This window comes from Patella vulgata, chromosome 4, assembly GCF_932274485.2.
Source record: "Patella vulgata chromosome 4, xgPatVulg1.2, whole genome shotgun sequence".
In the NCBI taxonomy this organism is placed as follows: domain Eukaryota; kingdom Metazoa; phylum Mollusca; class Gastropoda; family Patellidae; genus Patella; species Patella vulgata.
Genome location: NC_065882.2, coordinates 73,241,438 through 73,260,619, shown reverse-complemented (window position 1 = coordinate 73,260,619; position 19,182 = coordinate 73,241,438). Strand labels below are relative to the sequence as shown.

The window sequence follows — 19,182 nt, the reverse complement described above, 5'->3', positions numbered from 1 at the left end:
TAGACCATATCGTTGCTGTCCGGGTAAAAATTCCCCTCATAGCACACTATGGTGCATGCCCGTCCAGCCTAATTGAAACAGAACATTAGGAAGTTAAACCCCATTTCATTTGATTTCATTAACTTTATTCATTAACTACATGTATTTTTCAGGTAATAAAATGGTTGATTTTGTGCGGAAGTGTCCCTGTCTTAAACCCCAGATAGAGGACGACATCACCACATTAGATTACAGACATTGTAGTCTAGCAGACGTTCCGAGCGAAGTTTTTAATTTTGAAAGAACTTTAGAAGAACTTCTGACAGATTCAAATCAGATTCGAGATTTGCCCAGGGTGAGTAAAATAACATATGAACTTATAAATATTGGTTTCCTCCCACTACTAACTGCTAAAGACCCCAGTATGAGCAAACGAATTATTGAAATAAAACTGAACAATGTGTTAGTCCCGAAATAACCTAGTTTGTGTGGAGTGGAGGTTAAACTCTCTCTTTCTCTCTGTAGAATATTAAGGACCACCATTTCTTGAAAATAAATTAAAGAAATGTGATATACAAATACTTCATACTGGCATATCTCTGGACAGACCAAACTGTTCGAAACTACTGCTTCCTAGATATCCTTAAATCACCCTAGTTATGTGATTAGCACTCTGTATTGTATACTAATTCTTAGACCAAAAGTTTAAGAATGCTCTCTCTAGATGTAAATAAAAAGAATTTGGATTCTAAATAGGAAAGAGAGCTGGCTCGGGTTCTAGATACACTTGGCTTGGATAACAAACGAATCTGTAAAAATATAAGGCCATACAAAAAAATATTCTGGTTCTCAGATAATCCTTTCATTGTCTTACTCACTGAGTCACCTGATTCCCTGCTGGGTGCTCTATCTTGCACCAATGACAATGAGAAACCACAACTTGATGATCCTTTCAATGCCTTACTCACTGAGCCACCTGTCTACCACACCTGGAATATCCTGAGGTATTTTCTTGGCTAACCTGGAAGATCCTTCCAATGTCTTACTCACTGAGCCACCTGGCTCCCTGCTGGGTGCTCCATCCTGCACCACTGACATGGAGAAACCACACCTGGAATATCCTGAGGTACTTTCTTGGCTAACCTGGAAGATCCTTCCAATGTCTTACTCACTGAGCCACCTGGCTCCCCGCTCGGCTTTCCATCCTGCACCACTTACATGAAGAAACCACACCTGGAAAATCTCGCTTTAACTCCTCAAATCTTACCAAGCCCTTCACATAATACCTAACCAGGTCTCGGGTTCTCTCCAGGTGGTGGCCAAGATAGTTTCGTAGGATTTTCCAGCACGGTTTCCCCTTGTCAGTGGTGCAGGACAGTGGCGTCTAGTCGTTTGGATGGTATGTGTATGAAAAACCAAGGTACCGTGTACATCTTGGCGTCCACGTAAAAGAGCCCTTTACAGTTGAAATTTCAAATAAGAATAGGTCATAGCACCACTGTCAAAGCAATTTTCTCTCTTAGCACACTGCACGGCATATGCCCATCTTTATTATTCCAGTTGGTGCTGAAAAGTAGGACATTAAACTAGGCCTTCATGTTTGAGGTGCGCTCTTGCTCACATAAATCCCAATCTAGACGTGTATATTATTGCAATCCTTGTTTCCCTGTAATCATATTCCCCAACTGCATATTTTATTTCCACAAAAAATGTTGGAAATTGCTGTACATCATCGCTCGGCCTCGGCAGGGGATATTCATGTTTACTTCATATTTACTTCCTATGTCAATCGCGATCACACAATATTTAAATCACATTGATGCATCTTTCGAAATATAAAAGAAACATAAGAATAAATAGCATTACATACGATTACATGTGTCATGTCCCGATCTTAATTCAAGAAGAGTGATTTTCAATTTGTTCCTATACCAAGAGAACTTTTTTTATCTCCCCATGAATTTTTAAGATGTGAAGTTCTGTTAAACCCCATTTTATTTCATTTCTATAGGGTGTTGGTGGTACATCCCATTAATTTTTATTTTATGTAGTGCACACAGGTTATCATGTCAATCAGCCATCTTTTTAATGTCCTTCCTCCGATTTAACCCAGACTGTTCCCATATTCATTAGCCCAGTCGGAGCAGAACAGTAGGACTTTAAACCCCATTTCATCTTATCTTGTTCATTGGATTGATCGAAGTTCAAGAAAACTCTCTTGTTATTTGCACTGGTGGGTCGTCTGCCATTTACGTTAGGGATGTAAAAGATACATGCCGTAAAGTTGTAAAACACGACATCACTCAATGGGTGGCTGATTAAAATATCTCACTTGGTGTCGAACTCGGCAATTAAAACACCGTAAACATAGCCGACATGAAATAAAAAGCTTTTCTCCTCAATTAGCTTGTTGTGGTCTGTATCCTATCAAACGTCTTTTTTTATGTTTTTTTTATTTTTGTCTTAGCTTGATTAAAAACACCAGGGCTCAAAAACTTGTTTAAATGTTTAAATTGGTTCCTTGTTAGTTCACTTTCACCTTTTGAAGTACATTGTACCTTGAATCTTATGCATGCTACAATAACAAGGACAGCTGTCCAGTACACATTGGCATGCACGTAAAAGATTCCTTGGCAGTTGGAATTTGATATAAGAGTAGGCCCTCATAGAACACTGTATGGTGTATGCCCGTCTTTATTAGCCCAGTTAAACCCCATTTCATTTCATTTCATACTACAATATTGTGAAAGTAGAATCTCTAAAGTGAATGTTAGTCAAAAATTGGTTCAATTCCATTCAGTATCTGCAGGCGATACATATATAAATAGGATACATGTACTTGTATGGTCAAAATGAGCTAGCTCTCCTATAATCTTTGTTGAGATCTTTTGATGAGCCTCTTTTTAATCTAGTTCAATCCGAGCCAGGAGATTATCTACCTTGGATTTTTAAGTTTAACGTAAAATTTAAATAATCAAATCAGTGAATACATTTTAGTATTGATTAATCCTCAATAATATAATGCAAATAAAAATTAGTGACTTTATTTTTTCTCGACTTTTTTTGTCATGTTTCTACGGAGACACATGTCTCCGAAATTACAAAGGTGGAGATGGACATTAACCCTGTAGTTGCCATCATCATCTTAATTCCCCGCTACTTTTAAGATCAGCTGCCCAACCTCGTTGGTTTTCTATGGGTACACCGGTTTTCTCCCACTGCTAAAGACCACTATGTGAAAGCGAATTATTGAAATAAAATTGTACCATGTTTGTCCTGAAGTGACCTTTTCTCGCCGTCTCTCTCTCCCCTCTTCTTGTGTATACATGAATACATGTATTGATTGATTAGGATGTGGAATTAATTAATAATTGATTGAGTTTGTTGCTAAAAAAACAAATTAATTAAGCCAACTACCATATGTTTTTATCGAACATTTACTAATGGTACCAGTAGAAACTTTTCCTTAAAACAAGCCTTTTGTTTTCTTTTATTTTATTCAAAAATCCTGAAGAACAGTTAAACATGTTCTCTCAAACGATTTCTTTGTGTAAAAATCCAGATAAAAGTGTTTTTATTGATGTTTTTATTTAGCGATTTATGTCCTTTGTGCTATAATGTTGAGAATTCTTAAACAGTTTTATTTAAAGTAATACCCAGGCAAGATATAAGGCATTGTCAATGATAATCTCGCATACAAATTCAGACTTATTATTTTTTCGACACCAATTTATCTTTTTTTTTTTTTTTTTAAATATTATTTTTAATGAATTTCATTGCTTGATAAAATTATCTGTAAGACTATGAGAGCATTGCATGTAATAAAGTTAGCTGCAGTGGTTCAGTGAGTAAGATGTTGGCTCCCTAACATGTAGGTCCTGTGTTCGATCCTGGTGTTGGTCAACAAAGTTCATCCAGATTTTGTTGGTGTGTTTCCCCCCTTGTCAGTGGTGCAGGACAGGGGGGCTGGCAAAGGACAATGTATATTCGTTCGGATGGGTAAAAAAAAACCAAGGCCCTGTGTACACATTGGCGTGCAGTCGTGCACATCAAAGATCCCTTTGTAGGCTGTAGCACATTTCACATGTAATAAAATAAGAAAGTGTAAATGCATAAAGTTGTGTTATTATGATTGATTATTATTATTATTTGTATGTTTTTTTTATTATTTCAGGAGTTATTTTATTGTCATGGTATCAGAAAGTTAAGTATCAGTGATAATGAAATCATCAACATTCCACCAGCTATATCTAGTCTTATTAATCTAGAAGAATTAAATTTTAGCAAAAACGGTAAGTCAAAACAATGTTTTTATTAAGTCAAAACAATGTTTTTTATTAAGTCAAAACAATGTTTTTTTTATTAAGTCAAAACAATGTTTTATAGTACATGTAAATCGAAACAATGTCTTTTAGTAAGTCAAAGCAATGCTTTAAAGTAAGTCAAAACAATGTCTTTCATTAAGTCAAAACAATGTCTTTTAGTAAGTCAAAATAATGTCTTTCAGTACATGTAAGTCAAAACAATGTCTTTTAGCAAGTCAAAACATGTCATCCATTTAGCACATGTAAGTCAAAACAATGTGTTTCTAAAACATGTAAAGAAGATTGAATAACAGTGTACACTGGGGATTGGAGAAGAGCCATCTCGACATAAATACATGATTATCCGTCCTTCAAGAAGTTAGCTAGATTTGCTAACCAAGTTTTCATTACAGCTCTTAAACATTCAAGTGATTTCTTTGTAGGCAAATACCCAGTAGTTGAGAATAACTTCTCAGGTCACCATTTTACTAAACAAATAGTTTTAAATTGAAATTTTTGTTTACTTTATCTTGTCACCACCCATATTTTTATTTTTTTTATATAAAATGAAATGGGGTTTAAAGTCTTACTCATGATCTGCACCGAATAGGCTAATAAAGAGGGTTTTTTATTTATTTATTTTTTTTTTCTATGATTTTAAAGGGAATCATCTTAATTAAAGAGCCATTACCACTCTTTATTTTTAAAAAAAAAAAAAAAATCATATTAATGGATATCACCTTAGTTAAAGAAGTTTTGAAAACCAGATCATACATGTAGCTGTTATATATTGATAGTAGTTGGATGGCCAAGTGGTCTGATGCATGTAATGTCGATTATGAGGGCTGTTGTCTGTGCCAGTTGTATATTCAGTACATTCTTATTCACTGTTCTCCTCCCCACCCCCACCCCACCCTCAACTACTAAAGGCCTTTATCCCAATAATATCCACACGTAATTGAATACTGCATTGAAACATTTCATGGCCCTCTTTTTAATCCAATGGAATCCTGGGTGGGGGCGGGGTAGGTGGCCAAATAGTTAATTTTTGCGAAAAATTCAAATGACACCCAGTGGCATTAATTACCGGAATAGCTATTCCAACATCACCCAATATACTGAAAAATAGTATGAAAATTATCAAGTTAAGTGTTTAAACCAGTCTAATGAAGATGGGACAGTAATATTAATGACCATCAAACAGCCTCAAAAGCCAAGTTTTGATGTGATCTTAAACACTGTTATTTTAAAGCACTGGGAGTCGTTTATAATGTTTATTCATGAATCCATGAATTCATGATTGTTGAATGTAGCAGATCAGAAGAATATATGCATTAATCCCTTATATTACAAATAATCTTTTTTGATTTAAAATTTAATGGATAGGTTTCAACTAGATTAGATTAAGAATCCGAAAGACAATAATATTTATTCATGATCCCTGATCCAATTATCAAATGTTGTAGATAAGAAGAAGACATGCGTTAATCTCACCTATTACGAATAATCCTATTTGATTTGAAATTTAATGGATAGGTTTCGACAAGACAATTCTTGATATAGATTAGTCTTAGAGTTGTAATGTTTATTCATGATCAGTCCACTGATTGTGAAACGTACATGTTTGTAGTAGATAAGAAGAACTGATGCATTAATCCAATTTTATTGGGATTAAAATTTGATGGCTAGCTTTGGACAAGACAATTCCTAATATAGATAAAGTAAGCTTATACATGTATCTAGTACCTGCGTTAAAGAATCATAATGCGTTAATTATGTTAGTATTACCACCTACTGTTGACGTTTATTTGTGGTTTATAGGCAGATTACATAGTAAATATCCGTTAATACCCTTGTGCATGGGTAGTATTAAATATAGATCAGATAAGATACAGACATATGCATTTGTTTATATCCTCACTGCAGTTATTTTAGTACATTTTCTTAAGCCATGTTCACACATTTAAAGACTCTGTTAATACATGTAGCTCTGAAAATCGTACAAACAGAGTATTAAATATCGATCAGATATAAGATATAAATTTATATCCTTCACAGCAATTATATTAGTACATTTTCTAAAGCTGTGTTCACACTTTTAGTCTGTGTTAGAATAGCTGTCTTAGCATTAAGTTGTGTCAGCATAACGTGGCTGTGTTCAAATTGATCGATCAGTTACCGAATTTAATAGAGTTAACAAAATTCTCCCTTAAATCTACCCTCATATTTCACTGATTAATATGTTTCACTGGTTACTGATTAAAATGTTTCACTGATCACATCTTGACAACCACAAAAGGGGGATAGTTTGATATGAATGATAAAACAGTCTTTCTTTTAAATAAGGTTTACATCAGATATTTTGACTTTCTCTGTGACTGTATTATATAGTTATAGCTTATTAGCTGTATTATAATACCACCTGTTAGGAGAGAGAGTTTATTATTAAAATATGGTCTTTAGCAGTGGGAGAAAAGTGGAGGAAACAGGGAGATAACCCATAAAGTTGGGTAGGTACCCCTAATCCTTGTCATGTACAAGTTTGGGATTGAAACCGCCCTACTTGACTCGATGACAAACCTTATGATCTAAAATACAAGCGTTATATCACTCGACCACAACCACCTGTTAAAAAAAAGTAAATAAATAAACAATAATGACTCTATTTTCACCTGTGATATGTACAGTATATAACTTTGAAGTTTCATATCTTTTCAAATATTTTTGTGACCCACAAGGTAACTCCCAGTATATAGTCACTGTGGTAGATAATTTCCTGGATTATTGTGTAGTTTGTCAGTGAAGAGAGTTACGAGAGGTCAGGGCACTTGAACTTTTGTGAAAATCAATTTGATTTCTTATCAGACAATCTTGATGGGTTGTTTGTATAATAAAAATAATTTTTTTATAACCTGTTTGTATGTATAATTAGGGGTTATCTGTGTTCAAATTTGTTTTTCTTTTCACCTGAATTTAGACCTAATGTACATGGTAGCTCAATTGATAAAAGAAATTATAAATAAATTGAAGAAAGAAGCTTAATAGTAGTTATTTAATAAAATGAAATATTTTTTGTTAACTGAGGGCGTGTGTCGCTGAATACATCAGCACATATTATCATTAATTTATTTTCAACTGATGGGCCTTGGACCAGTCCGTGGAAATTTCCTGTCAGTTTGTTATGAACAATCCAGATGGTGACCTGGCAAGGAATACATGTCTAGTCGAAAAACACATGTTCACATGTGTACTTTTTGGGGGATCATGGTGACTAAGTGGGTAAGACGCTGGGTCGCTAGCCTAGATGTCGGGTTTTCTATCCCAGCATTGGCCGAGAAAGTTCATCCAGATTTTCCGGGGTGGTTTCCCCTTGTCAGTGATGCAGGACGGAGGGCCTGACAAGGACAGCTGTCTAGTCCTTCGGATGAGACAGAAAACCGAGGTCCTGTGTATACATTAGAATGCACGTAAAAGATCCCTTGGCAGTTGGAATTCGATATAAGAGTAGGCGATAGTGCCGCTGCCCGGGCAAAATTTCCGTCATAGCACACTGTATGGCGTATGCCCGTCTTCATTAGCACAGTATAGGAGCTGAACAGTAGGACGTTAAACCCCAATTTATTTCGTGTACTTTTTGGCGTACTTATAAAAAAAAAATTGTGACAGTTGGAATTTGATGAAGAGTAGGTGCGAACTCGAACTCCACTGTCCAGGTAAAATTTTCTCATGTCTGTGATTGTCAACATGGTGGGTGCGTGTATAAAAGTAGGTTGTAATGTATGTTATTTATATTATTTCAGGTATAATAGATGTACCAGATACAATAAAACAATGTAAATTATTATCTGTAATCGATGCCAGTGTTAATCCTCTTGGAAAGTAAGTACAACCACACAATGTTTATATATCCCATATATCCTATATATCCCATATATCCTTATGTTCCTTAAGCAACGACCGCGAGTTTTACAATATCTAGCTTGATAAGATGTACGTAGTTAAGGCGAGATCAAGCCTTCTATTGAAGATGATATATGATATATTCTATATATCCATTATCCCATATATCCTATATATCCCATATACATGTATCTCATATATCCTATACATTATCCCATATATCCTATATATCCCGGGGGGTTGGATGGCTGAATGGTTAGCGTGCGCGCGCTGTATCATGAAGTCTGTCATTGAGTCATTGACAAGGAATAGGGTCGCCTGTCCAACCTCGTGGGTTTTCTCTGTGTCCTCCGGTTTCCTCCCACTGCTAAAGACCCCTATGCGCAAGCGAATTATTGAAATAAAATTAAACCATATGTTAGTCCCGCAATGACCTAGTTTGTGTCGAGTGGACGTTAAACCCCATTTCTCTCTCTCTCTCTCTCTCTCCCTATATATCTCATATACATGTATCTCATATATCCTATACATTATCCCATATATCCATTATATCTACATTTAGATGGTTCCCATATATCCTATATTTCTACATATAAATGTATCTAATATATCCACATTTACCCCATATATCCCAGATATATCCCATATATCCCAGTGTATCCCATATATCCTCACATTTATACATATATCCACATGTATCCCATATATCCCAATGTATCCCATATATCCTCACATATCTACATATATCCACATGTATCCCACATATCTACATATATCCACATGTATCCCATATATCCACATGTATCCCATATATCCACATGTCTCCCATATATCCACATGTCTCCCATATATCCACATGTCTCCCATATATCCACATGTATCCTATATATCCACATGTATCCCATATATAATATATCCACATGTATCCTATATACATGTAACCACATGTATGTATCGCATATATATTATATCTACATATATCCCATTTTATAAAGAAAATAAACCACGGTTTACATTCAGATGGATTTAGACTACCCAGATAAGACTATGCCCTTCACGCTGGTAGGATTAGAAATTTTGTACTGTAGACTTAGTGGATTATCTCACTGATGCTGTCATACAGACTAAGTGAATGGCATTTAATAATTGTGTTACTATGCTTGATAACGATTTCTAAAATCTTTTTGAAACGTCGTCGCAGTGTAAGAAAATATGTGTAATTTTTATCCATAAATAGCGTTTTATTTGAAAATTTGAAGAATAAAATGGATTAAGAGAATTTTTCGCTTGAACCTCTTTATCAAGATTCTATGTCCGAGTTCACATACAGTAATTTGATTGGTGTTAAAATGTATCATCAATGTTTAATGTTTCCAGTCCTGTAAATAATTTGATAAAATTAATTTATTTGCCAATGTTTGCTAATAATTTTGGGTTCTTATAAAATTGATAGTATATTATTTATGATTTAAAAATACAATTGATAATTTTTATTTTGAAAGAAAATGACAGTAATTAATTATGATTTATTACAATGCAATAGAATATGTCGGCCATACATAATGTTGAAATGCTTGGATATAAAACTCCTTGACTTGAGGTCACAACTGTTGGATTTTCTGTTCTTTGGGAGCACCTGCTAAAATTTAGATTTTCTTTCTGCAGAAAAAAGACTAATTTAAAAGTACTGGGTTGCACTGTTCAAAAGCTTTTAGTTCAAAATTTTTAACTCAATATCATCCACAGTCTTCGACATTGCAAACACGACTTATTGGTCAATTTAAATCAACATTGATGTTGTTAACTTACCGTGAAAAGATGGTCTTCTGATAGAATTTTACAATTGGCACACGAATCGCGTGGCAGAATGCTTTCAAGTGCCATTTGTATTGAACGAGGCTAACTTATCCCACAGGGGAAAATACTACCAGTGTAGACTGGAATAACCAGACGCCAAAGACTGCCTTTCAATTCGGACTCTTCGCATATTTCGCCGAACATAACTAATTAGAAATTACAGTAAAAACAGAAACAATTGAATGTAAATCAGTTTATATACTTTCATATTACATTGTTATATGCGTTACGACCCATTTGTGTCCATTTCTAGGTTCCAAAGGAAAGCGATTTACCTCCTTTAAGTTTAAAATTTCATGTGATTCAAGTGGCTATTTATTTATCAAATCCTCAAAGAGCAGACAATCAACTTGATGTGGCCTAAATAGTTGTATTTAATTAATTGGGTGGAAGCCTGAACAAAACCAATTGTCTGGATGATTTCTTGACATGTCACAGGAAGTTAATAAAATTCTTTTTCTTACCATGTTTACATGCATGGTACAAGTGAACTTTAAAATAAAAATGGTGTTTTTTTTTTAGGTGATTAATCGATTGTGTAAACTGACCTTGTTCTGTCCAAGTTTTTATGCAAATGTGATGTAATAAAATGAATTAGGGCTGTTTACACCATGTCAATTTAGACATAGATATTTTTTGACTAGGAATGTGGTTGGGCCATGAGAATTGAGAGTTTGTTCAAAACCAGCATAAGAAAAAGAATCTTGTCTTAATCATGATTCAATGGTGCTTCTCATGAAATTAAGTTTGAAGGGACAAACTATTTAATTATGGTTCGAATGCACTTCTAAACAATTTAAGGGACAATCCATCTAAACCATAGTTTATCATTGAGTGAACTGGCGTTTTTTTTATTCCCCGGTTGTACGTGACAAAGGGTAGGGTCGCCTGTCTAACCTCGTGGTTTTTCTCCGAGTCCTCCGGTTTCCTCCCACTGCTAAAGACCCCAACACGAATTATTGAAATAAAAGAATTCAACCATATGTTAGCCCCGAATTGACCTTGTTTGTGTCGAATGGATGTTAAACCCCATTTCTCTCTCTCTCTCTCTCATTTCTTATAAAAAAATATTTTATTATATTTTGTAGATTACCAGATGGATTTACGCAACTACAGAATCTGACGCATCTTTTCCTGAATGATACATTCTTAGATTATTTACCTGGTAGTTTCGGCAGGTAGGATATTATCCAATCAAATTTTAAAACAAGCTGCAATGGTTAAATGCTGTAGCATTTATCACCCGCCACAAAATCTTACACCTTAGTAACAGAGAATTAAGAATTTTTCTCGAAAATTACAATGAATCGACATTTGACTGTGACCTTGACATATACCATATGCACGACTAGATTATAGGTTTGATATAACACATAAGTTTGGTAAAGATCGTTTGTGTAGGTTGGTAGTTGTTCGGATGGGACACATTGGCTTGTATGTAAAAGCACCCTTGACATTTGAAGTCATCTTATATTATGTCCCTCATAGCTCAGTCTTCCTTTGCCCTGACTGGAGGTCGTGTGTTTGATCCCTGCATTGGCCGAGAAAGTTCATCCAGATTTTTCGGAGTGGTTTCCCCTTGTCAGTGATGCAGGATGGAGGGCCTGACAACGACAGCTGTCTAATCGTTCGCATGGGACGAAAAACCAAGGTCCTGTGTACATATTGGCGTGCACATAAAAGATCCCTTGACAGTTGGAATTCGATATAAGAGTAGGCCATTGCATGTATGGTTCACAATATATTTTTGTTTTAGGTTAACGAAGTTGAGAATATTTGAAATTCGAGAGAACCATTTGAAAACTTTACCCCAATCATTCGGTCGTCTGGTTGAACTAGAGAGGTTAGATATTGGTAATAATGAATTTACAGAACTGGTAAGTGAAAATGCTGTTTTATCTTAAGAACTTTTTCAATACTCTTGGTAATATTGTGGAATGATTTACCTATGAAAATTCAAAACAGTGAAACTTGGACTATATTTAAATCACAGCTGAAAACTCACTTATTTCGGGAATGCTATGAGAATTACCGGTAGACATTCTGTTCACAGTGTATATAACTATTGTCTCATTGCATTTTGAGCATGCTTTTGGATGGATTTGACACTCTACAAATGTACATTATTATTATTATTAATATGCTGGGAGCCGCAATGGTTCAGCGAATAAGCTAGTTGGAAAGATTTCCCTCATAGCACACTGTATGGCATACGCCCATCTTCATTAGCCCAGTTGGAGCAGAAAAGTATTACGTTAAACCCCATTTCATTTAATTTGGTAATATTCTTGTTCTTGTGGCGGTGCTCATTAATTAAAAGCCATTTTTACCAAAGTGAGTTTTAAAGTGTTTTTTCTTCTTTACTTTCTGTTTATATTGTCTGAAGAGGATGTTGAAGGTTGAGAAATATCTTTGTAAATGGAACCATTTTGTAAAGTTATTCATTTTAAAGATTGAACTTTTACAATAAGTTAGGTTCAAAGGGTTTCAAAATCCCTCAAATGTATTTGTAATCTTATGAAATTATCTGAACGTGTTTTTTAACCAGAATGTATCGGTTATCTTATGAAATTATCTGAACATGTTTTTTTTTGTATTGTTTTAGCCTGAATGTATTGGTAATCTTGTGAAATTATCTGAGTTATGGTGTGATACAAACCAAATTAAGGTTATACCCTGTGTAAGTTTATTCTTTATTAAACCTCAACAATTACTAGAATTGCTAGTTGTTATTTATCCATTCTCAAAATGATTGTTTTATTGCTTTAAAAGACGGAGCCGCAGTGGTTGATCTCAGTGTTGATCGAGAAAGTTTCCCAGGATGGTTCCCCTTGTCAGTGGTGCAGGACTGAGGGACTGGCAGGGACAGCATCTGGTCGAATAGATGTGATGAAAAGCAGAGGTTCCGTCTACACATTGGTGTGCACGTACAAGAACATTTAACAATTGAAACTTGACTATAAGAGTCGGCCGTATTGCCACTGTCCCAGCATAGTTTCCCCATATAGCACACTGTATAGCGTATGCAGTAGGACATTAAACCCCATTTCATTTTATTTTATTTTGCATAAACAGACACCTACAGAAGTTGAATGAAAAATCTATGGCTGTTTAAACAAAAGACACTTATGGGGGTAGTTGATCTAACCATCTGTGGCTGTTTAAAAAAAAGGTTTTGATGTTTACAGCATTGTTATGCAACTTGATCAAGAACTCTTTAATTATTTGTTGACACTGAAAAAAATAGAAGGAATGATATTTCATTTATTTATTTATTTGATGTATGTAATTTTATTTAATTAATTGATATATATTATTCTAGGGAATTGGTAATCTGAAAGAACTGATGTTTTTAGATGCTTCAAAAAATAAAATTCATTCCGTCCCTACTGAAATAGAAGGCTGTGTTTCATTGGCTGATATTCACCTGACAGCCAATAGAATACAAGAACTCCCAGAATCTCTAGGTAAGATGGTTTTCTTTTATTCTGAATTTTCCAGGAGGTCCTGGGATCGATCCTGGTTTTACATTGTGGTTTCCCCTTGTCAGTGGTGTAGGACAGATGGCCTGGCAAGCAAGAAAACGAAAAATCAATGTCCCATGTACTCGTAAAAGATTGACATGTGCGCTGTATCATAAGGTTTTTCATTGAGTCAACTGGCGTGGTTTCGCTTCCCCAGTTGTATGTGGCAAGGAGTAGGGTCGCCTGTCCACCCTCTCGGGTTTTCTCCGGGTCCTCCGGTTTCCTCCCACTGCTAAAGACCCCTACACGCAAGCGAATTATTGAAATAAAATTGAACAAGAGGTGCGTCCTGACATTACCTAGAGGAGTGGAGGTTAAACCCCATCTCTCTCTCTCTCTCTCTCTCTCTCTCTCTCTAAAGATTGTAAAAGAAAACATAAAAGTTGGAATGCAAATATACATAGTAGATGTAGATGATAACAACAACAAACCAAATTGTTCACATAAATTTCAGTGTATAAAATCCTTCATAAAGAATGAATTATATGAGAATTATTTTTATTTCAGGTAATCTGAATAATTTAACGACACTTAAAATAGATGATAATCACCTGACCAGTTTACCTAAATCTATTGGAGGGTAAATATTTCAACTTTTAGATTAATTAGTTTATACTTGCAGTATTTGACTGTACAGTGAAATCTGTCACTTTCGGCATCGTACATGATTGTCGAAACATGATATATTACACAGAACAATGAAATACTCAATACCGGAACATGCACAAAACTTTGATGTCCTTTTTGAAACACATCCCTTATTTTGGGACTGCATGTCACGGATTGCATTTAGATTCTAACATTAATTATATTACACTTGCAGTATTTGACTAACCTAATGTTTTACAACCATAGCTGGACTTAATGAGCAGCTAAGCTATAAAACGATTTGAGGCCTTACCTCAACAGTTTGAGAGCCACAGTGACTAGGTGGTTAAGACGCTGGCTCGCTAGCCTGGAGGTCAGGTGTTCGATCCCTGCATTGGCCGAGAAAGTTCATCATAATTTTCCGACATGGTTTCCCATTGTCAGTGGTGCAGAACAGAGGGCCTGACAAGGACAGCTGTCTAGTCCTATGGATGAAACGAAAAACCGAGGTCCCGTGTATATATTGGAATGCACATAAAGGATCCCCTGGCAGTTGGATTTTGATATAAAAGTAGGCGATAGTGCCGCTGCCAGGGCAAAATTTCCCTCACAGCACACTGTATGGCGTGTATGCCTATCTTCATTAGTCCAGTATAGGAGCAGAACACTAAGGCGTTAAACCACATTTCATTTCACCACAACAGTTAATTTCACATAAAAATTTTCTATATTGTCTATCTTTAAAACAAATTTTGTTTTAGTTTTGTGGTGCTCACCTTTTAATCAATCAGAATCCAGAAATTTCAGATTTATTCCAACGTCAAGTGTTGTCTTTTATCTTTTGTGGACGTCAAATGTTAGGTCATTCAATTCGGGTGATAAACGTTTACTGTAAACTTTGTTTTTTATAATACTCTGTGTATCTTGTTTTAGATTAACATCGCTATCAGAACTAAATGTCAGTACCAATGATCTCGAGTTGTTGCCTGCAAGTATTGGATTTCTGAGAAATCTGAGAACTTTTTATGCTGATGAAAATCTGATTGAAGTTCTTCCACCAGAGGTGAGTTGTGGCGTTGAAATTATTCAAGTAGAACTTTGCATTTTCTCTGATTGATATGCAGTGCAACCTCTGGGGGTTCTCCGTATGAGTTCACAATGATCTGCTAGTTTTGTTACTCTTCTGTCATGGATGTTATGGACCAGGTCCCGAGTTCACAATCCAGCCTCGTGGGTTTTCTCCGGGTCCTCCGGTTTCCTCCCACTGCTAAAGACCCCTACGCACAAGCGAATTATGTAAATAAAATTAAACCATATGTTAGTCCCGAAATGACCTAGTTTGTGTCGAGTGGACGTTAAACCCCATTTCTCTCTCTCTGAGTTCACAAAGCATTCTCAGACTTAAATTAAGAATTTAATTGAAATTGTTCACCTTATTTTAATTAAAATATAGCCCTTTATAAAGATTTCGTTGTTTTAATGTATCAAATACAAAGTTTGTTTTTTTGAAACAAAGATACTTCTCGTAAACAGTGATTGAAAGTTGAGTAAATTCTGAGAATGGTTGGTGAACTTGGGGCCAGTTGTTGTCAAATCATCAGCACTGGACTCTTTTAACTATTATATCCCGGTTTATAAGTTGGTTTCTTCTTGTCATGCAGTCTCTCAAAGGAAGTATGTCTGGTCATTCTTATTGAATGAAAGACATTGTCAACCAATATAAACATAAAAGAACCCTTGAGATTGACTAAAGAATAGGCTGATATATTGCTGTCCTAGCAAAATTCTCCTTGATAGCATAGAAAAAAAGGGGGGGGGGGTGGATGGCCGAATGATTAGCATGTGTGCGCTATATCATAAGGTTTGTCATTGAGTCAACTGGCGTGGTTTCGATTCCCCGTCTGTACGTGACAAAGGAGTAGGGTCGCCTGTCCAACCTCGTGGGATTTCTTCGGTTTCCTCCCACTGCTAAAGCCCCCAATGTGCAAGCGACTTATTGAAATAAAATTGAACCATGTGTTAGTCCCGAAATGACCTAGTTTGTATCGAGTGGACGTAAACCCCAATTCTCCCTCTCCCTATAGAAAAAAAACCTGAATGTTAATCATAAAATGATGAAAGTGTTATGTCGATTAAAGTTTTATTTTTATTTTTTTCAGCTCGGAAGTTGTAATGGTTTAACAGTTTTGTCACTACGTGGAAATAAATTAACTTATATTCCTGACGAACTTGGACGAATTCCAAAATTACGAGTGCTCAATCTCAGTGATAATTCCCTGAAATATCTTCCATTCTCTGTGGTCAAATTAAAAGAACTGCAGGCTTTATGGTTAACTGAGAATCAGGTGAGATATGATGCCTTTTCAGCTCATATAAAACAATTTTCCAGTAACTCACATTTTTTGTATGCCCACCTACGGCTAGCCCACAGATCCGTCACTTGATCTTATATGTGATATCTGGAAAACAATTGATGGCAAATAAAGCCTATATCATTTGAATTTATTTTCCCATTCCATTCATCTTTTGTCAAATATTACTGCAGAATTTTAATTTAAGACATTATTTTTATTTTTGTATTTGTAGACGAAGCCGTTAATACCTCTACAATCAGAACATGAAGCAGAAACAGGACGTAAAATATTAACGTGTTATCTTCTGCCACAACAACCAGGAAACTATCAGGGTAAATATAAAATGTTTATGGCTACAGGGGGTGTGGGGGTGGATGGCCGAATGGTTAGCGCATGCGCGTTGTATCATTAGATCTGTCATTGAGTCAGCTGACGTGGTTTCGATTTACCAGTTGTATGTGACAAGGAGTAGGGTCACCTGTCCAACCTCATGGGTTTTTTCCGAGTCCTCCAGTTCTCCAGTTTCGTCACACATCTAAAGACCCCAACGCGCAAGCAAATTATTGAAATAAAATTGAACCGTTTGTTAGTTCCGAAATGACCCAGTTTCCTCCCACAGCTAAAGACCCCAACGCGCAAGCAAATTATTGAAATAAAATTGAACCGTTTGTTAGTCCTGAAATGACCTACTTTGTGTCGAGTGGAGCCATTTTTCTCTCTCTCTCTCTCTCTCTCTCTATAGCCTTTGTGATATCATTTAAATACAGTAAAGTGTTATTATTTATATCCTAGTATTTCTGGTATAATTGGTGAGTAATAGGGTTCTGTTTCATATATTGTAATAAATACTGAAATTTCGGTGTTTGCAGAGAATCACACCAAGTCTGATTGATAGAACTTGAGAAATGAGAAAAACGGGTAGGGTTGAAGATTTGGATAACGTAGTACTCTCATAAACAATTGAACAAGCCCAAGTACTGAAATCATTTCTGTACACATTAGTTACAGAGAATTTTTGATTTTTCCCGAAAGACGTAATAATTTGGCTGTGGCCAGGCAAAAAATGGTGGTTGTTATAGCAGTCAAAAGTATCCTCGACATTTGCAATTTGATCAAAAGTAAGTGGAAATGTTGCTGTCCGGACAAAATTTTCCTTCATACAACACATTTCATTTCATTCCATTTTGATTTTGATTTTAGATGAAAGAGATGGTGATACAGACAGTTTTCATCCTTCAATCTGGGAGGAAGAACGAAGACGACGTCAAAAGATACATTTTGAATTCGGTGACGATGTACCTGAAAATGTAAGTCGTTCAGCCATTATGAAAGAAAATTTTATTGATCAAAAAATTCTACATAGCTTACTTTATCAAATAATATATTTGAGAATTCAAGGCACTTATTAAGTTTAATTTCATTAAAAATCCAAATTTAGTGTAAAATAATGGCACGATTCACTAATATTTCCACATTTTTTTTATTTCAAGTTATATTTTAACCCATATGAAAATGATTTGATAACACAAATTAAAGGCTTGATGCTTTATTTGCATATTTGCAAAAATATCAAATTTCTTGAGGCTCCATCCACTCTAAATATCTACTCAGACTGATCATTATTATTTAATTAAGAAATCAAAATACCAACTCAAGAAAATCTCCCGGACTTTATTTAATTGGATTTAGACTAGGCCAGACAGGTTTCTTCGCTACCAATAAAAGATGATAGTGTCTTTTTATACCAAGCTGCATAGATCGATGAAATTTTAAGATATCATAACTTTGTAAAAGTTGAAACATTTTTGGATTGATATTCCTATGAGAGATTAAACTTTCACAATATTGCAAGGGATTCCTATATCGGTCAATAACGCATCAAGCCTTTAACTAATATTATATTTTTTAAGTGGAATGATTTTAGAAGGTTTTGATTATTCTAACATTGTTTTCATTGTAGTTGATCGAGTCTAACATTATTTGAAACACAATTTGATTTGCATGTTTTTCAATCAAATATTTTCACTAAAAGTCTCAACTAAAACAATTTACGTAAACAGTTTTTGTTTTTTTGTTTTTTTAATTTTTGGGGGTTTTTTCCCCTCCTTTTGTTTTTTTCATTGTTTTGTATCCAAATTTTAAATTTGTGATCTTTTAAATCGGGTTTTCTCAACTTGTTTATTCCTGTTTATCATTGATAGCATTTTGAAAGTAAATTTACTCCCCACTCTGTTTTATTCAGTAAAACTGTCTCTGCCAACACAGGGATCGAACACGGGACCTCTAGGGTATCTTACGCAATGAGCCACAACTCGATAAAAAAGAAGGAATAATAGAACCTTTAACCCCATTTCACTCCATTTCAATCGACTGTTCTTATTCTACATGCAAATCAGCTTTTGTTTTGAATTTTTGCACATTTTTTAATTTATTCACCTAACATTGTTGATAATTCACCAATATATAGGAGCGATTAGTTCGCTGTCCAACACCGTACCCAAAAGATTTACGAGAAAAGGCGAGACACGCTCGTAATCTCATGCAACGTCAAACCAAGTCTGATAAGGATCATTACGAAGGCAGAGAAAATTACGGATATGAACCAGAGGTAAAGAAAAGGATTTAGATTTTTGGTGATAGGGGCTGCTGATTAATTAAACATATGTGTATTTTGGT

The 19,182-nt window shown here is 35.2% G+C and overlaps 1 protein-coding gene across 5 annotated transcripts in view; it reads left to right on the top strand.

Annotated features, from left to right (window-relative positions):
- LOC126819771 (erbin) overlaps nt 1–19,182 on the top strand; it is a 71,060-nt gene that overhangs the window by 39,769 nt on the left and 12,109 nt on the right. For 3 of the 5 annotated variants that reach the window (XM_050547988.2, XM_050547986.2, XM_050547987.2), the window contains exons 3-15: nt 153–334; nt 4,154–4,271; nt 8,084–8,162; nt 11,129–11,218; nt 11,797–11,917; nt 12,646–12,720; nt 13,363–13,507; nt 14,072–14,144; nt 15,086–15,215; nt 16,312–16,497; nt 16,739–16,838; nt 17,707–17,813; nt 18,974–19,114. In XM_050547988.2, coding sequence (XP_050403945.2) covers nt 161–334; nt 4,154–4,271; nt 8,084–8,162; nt 11,129–11,218; nt 11,797–11,917; nt 12,646–12,720; nt 13,363–13,507; nt 14,072–14,144; nt 15,086–15,215; nt 16,312–16,497; nt 16,739–16,838; nt 17,707–17,813; nt 18,974–19,114 — 1,539 coding nt within the window. In that variant the 5' untranslated portion in view covers nt 153–160. The remainder of the gene's footprint in view (nt 1–152; nt 335–4,153; nt 4,272–8,083; nt 8,163–11,128; nt 11,219–11,796; nt 11,918–12,645; nt 12,721–13,362; nt 13,508–14,071; nt 14,145–15,085; nt 15,216–16,311; nt 16,498–16,738; nt 16,839–17,706; nt 17,814–18,973; nt 19,115–19,182) is intronic. The other 2 variants (XM_050547990.2, XM_050547989.2) reach the window with 1 other exon arrangement.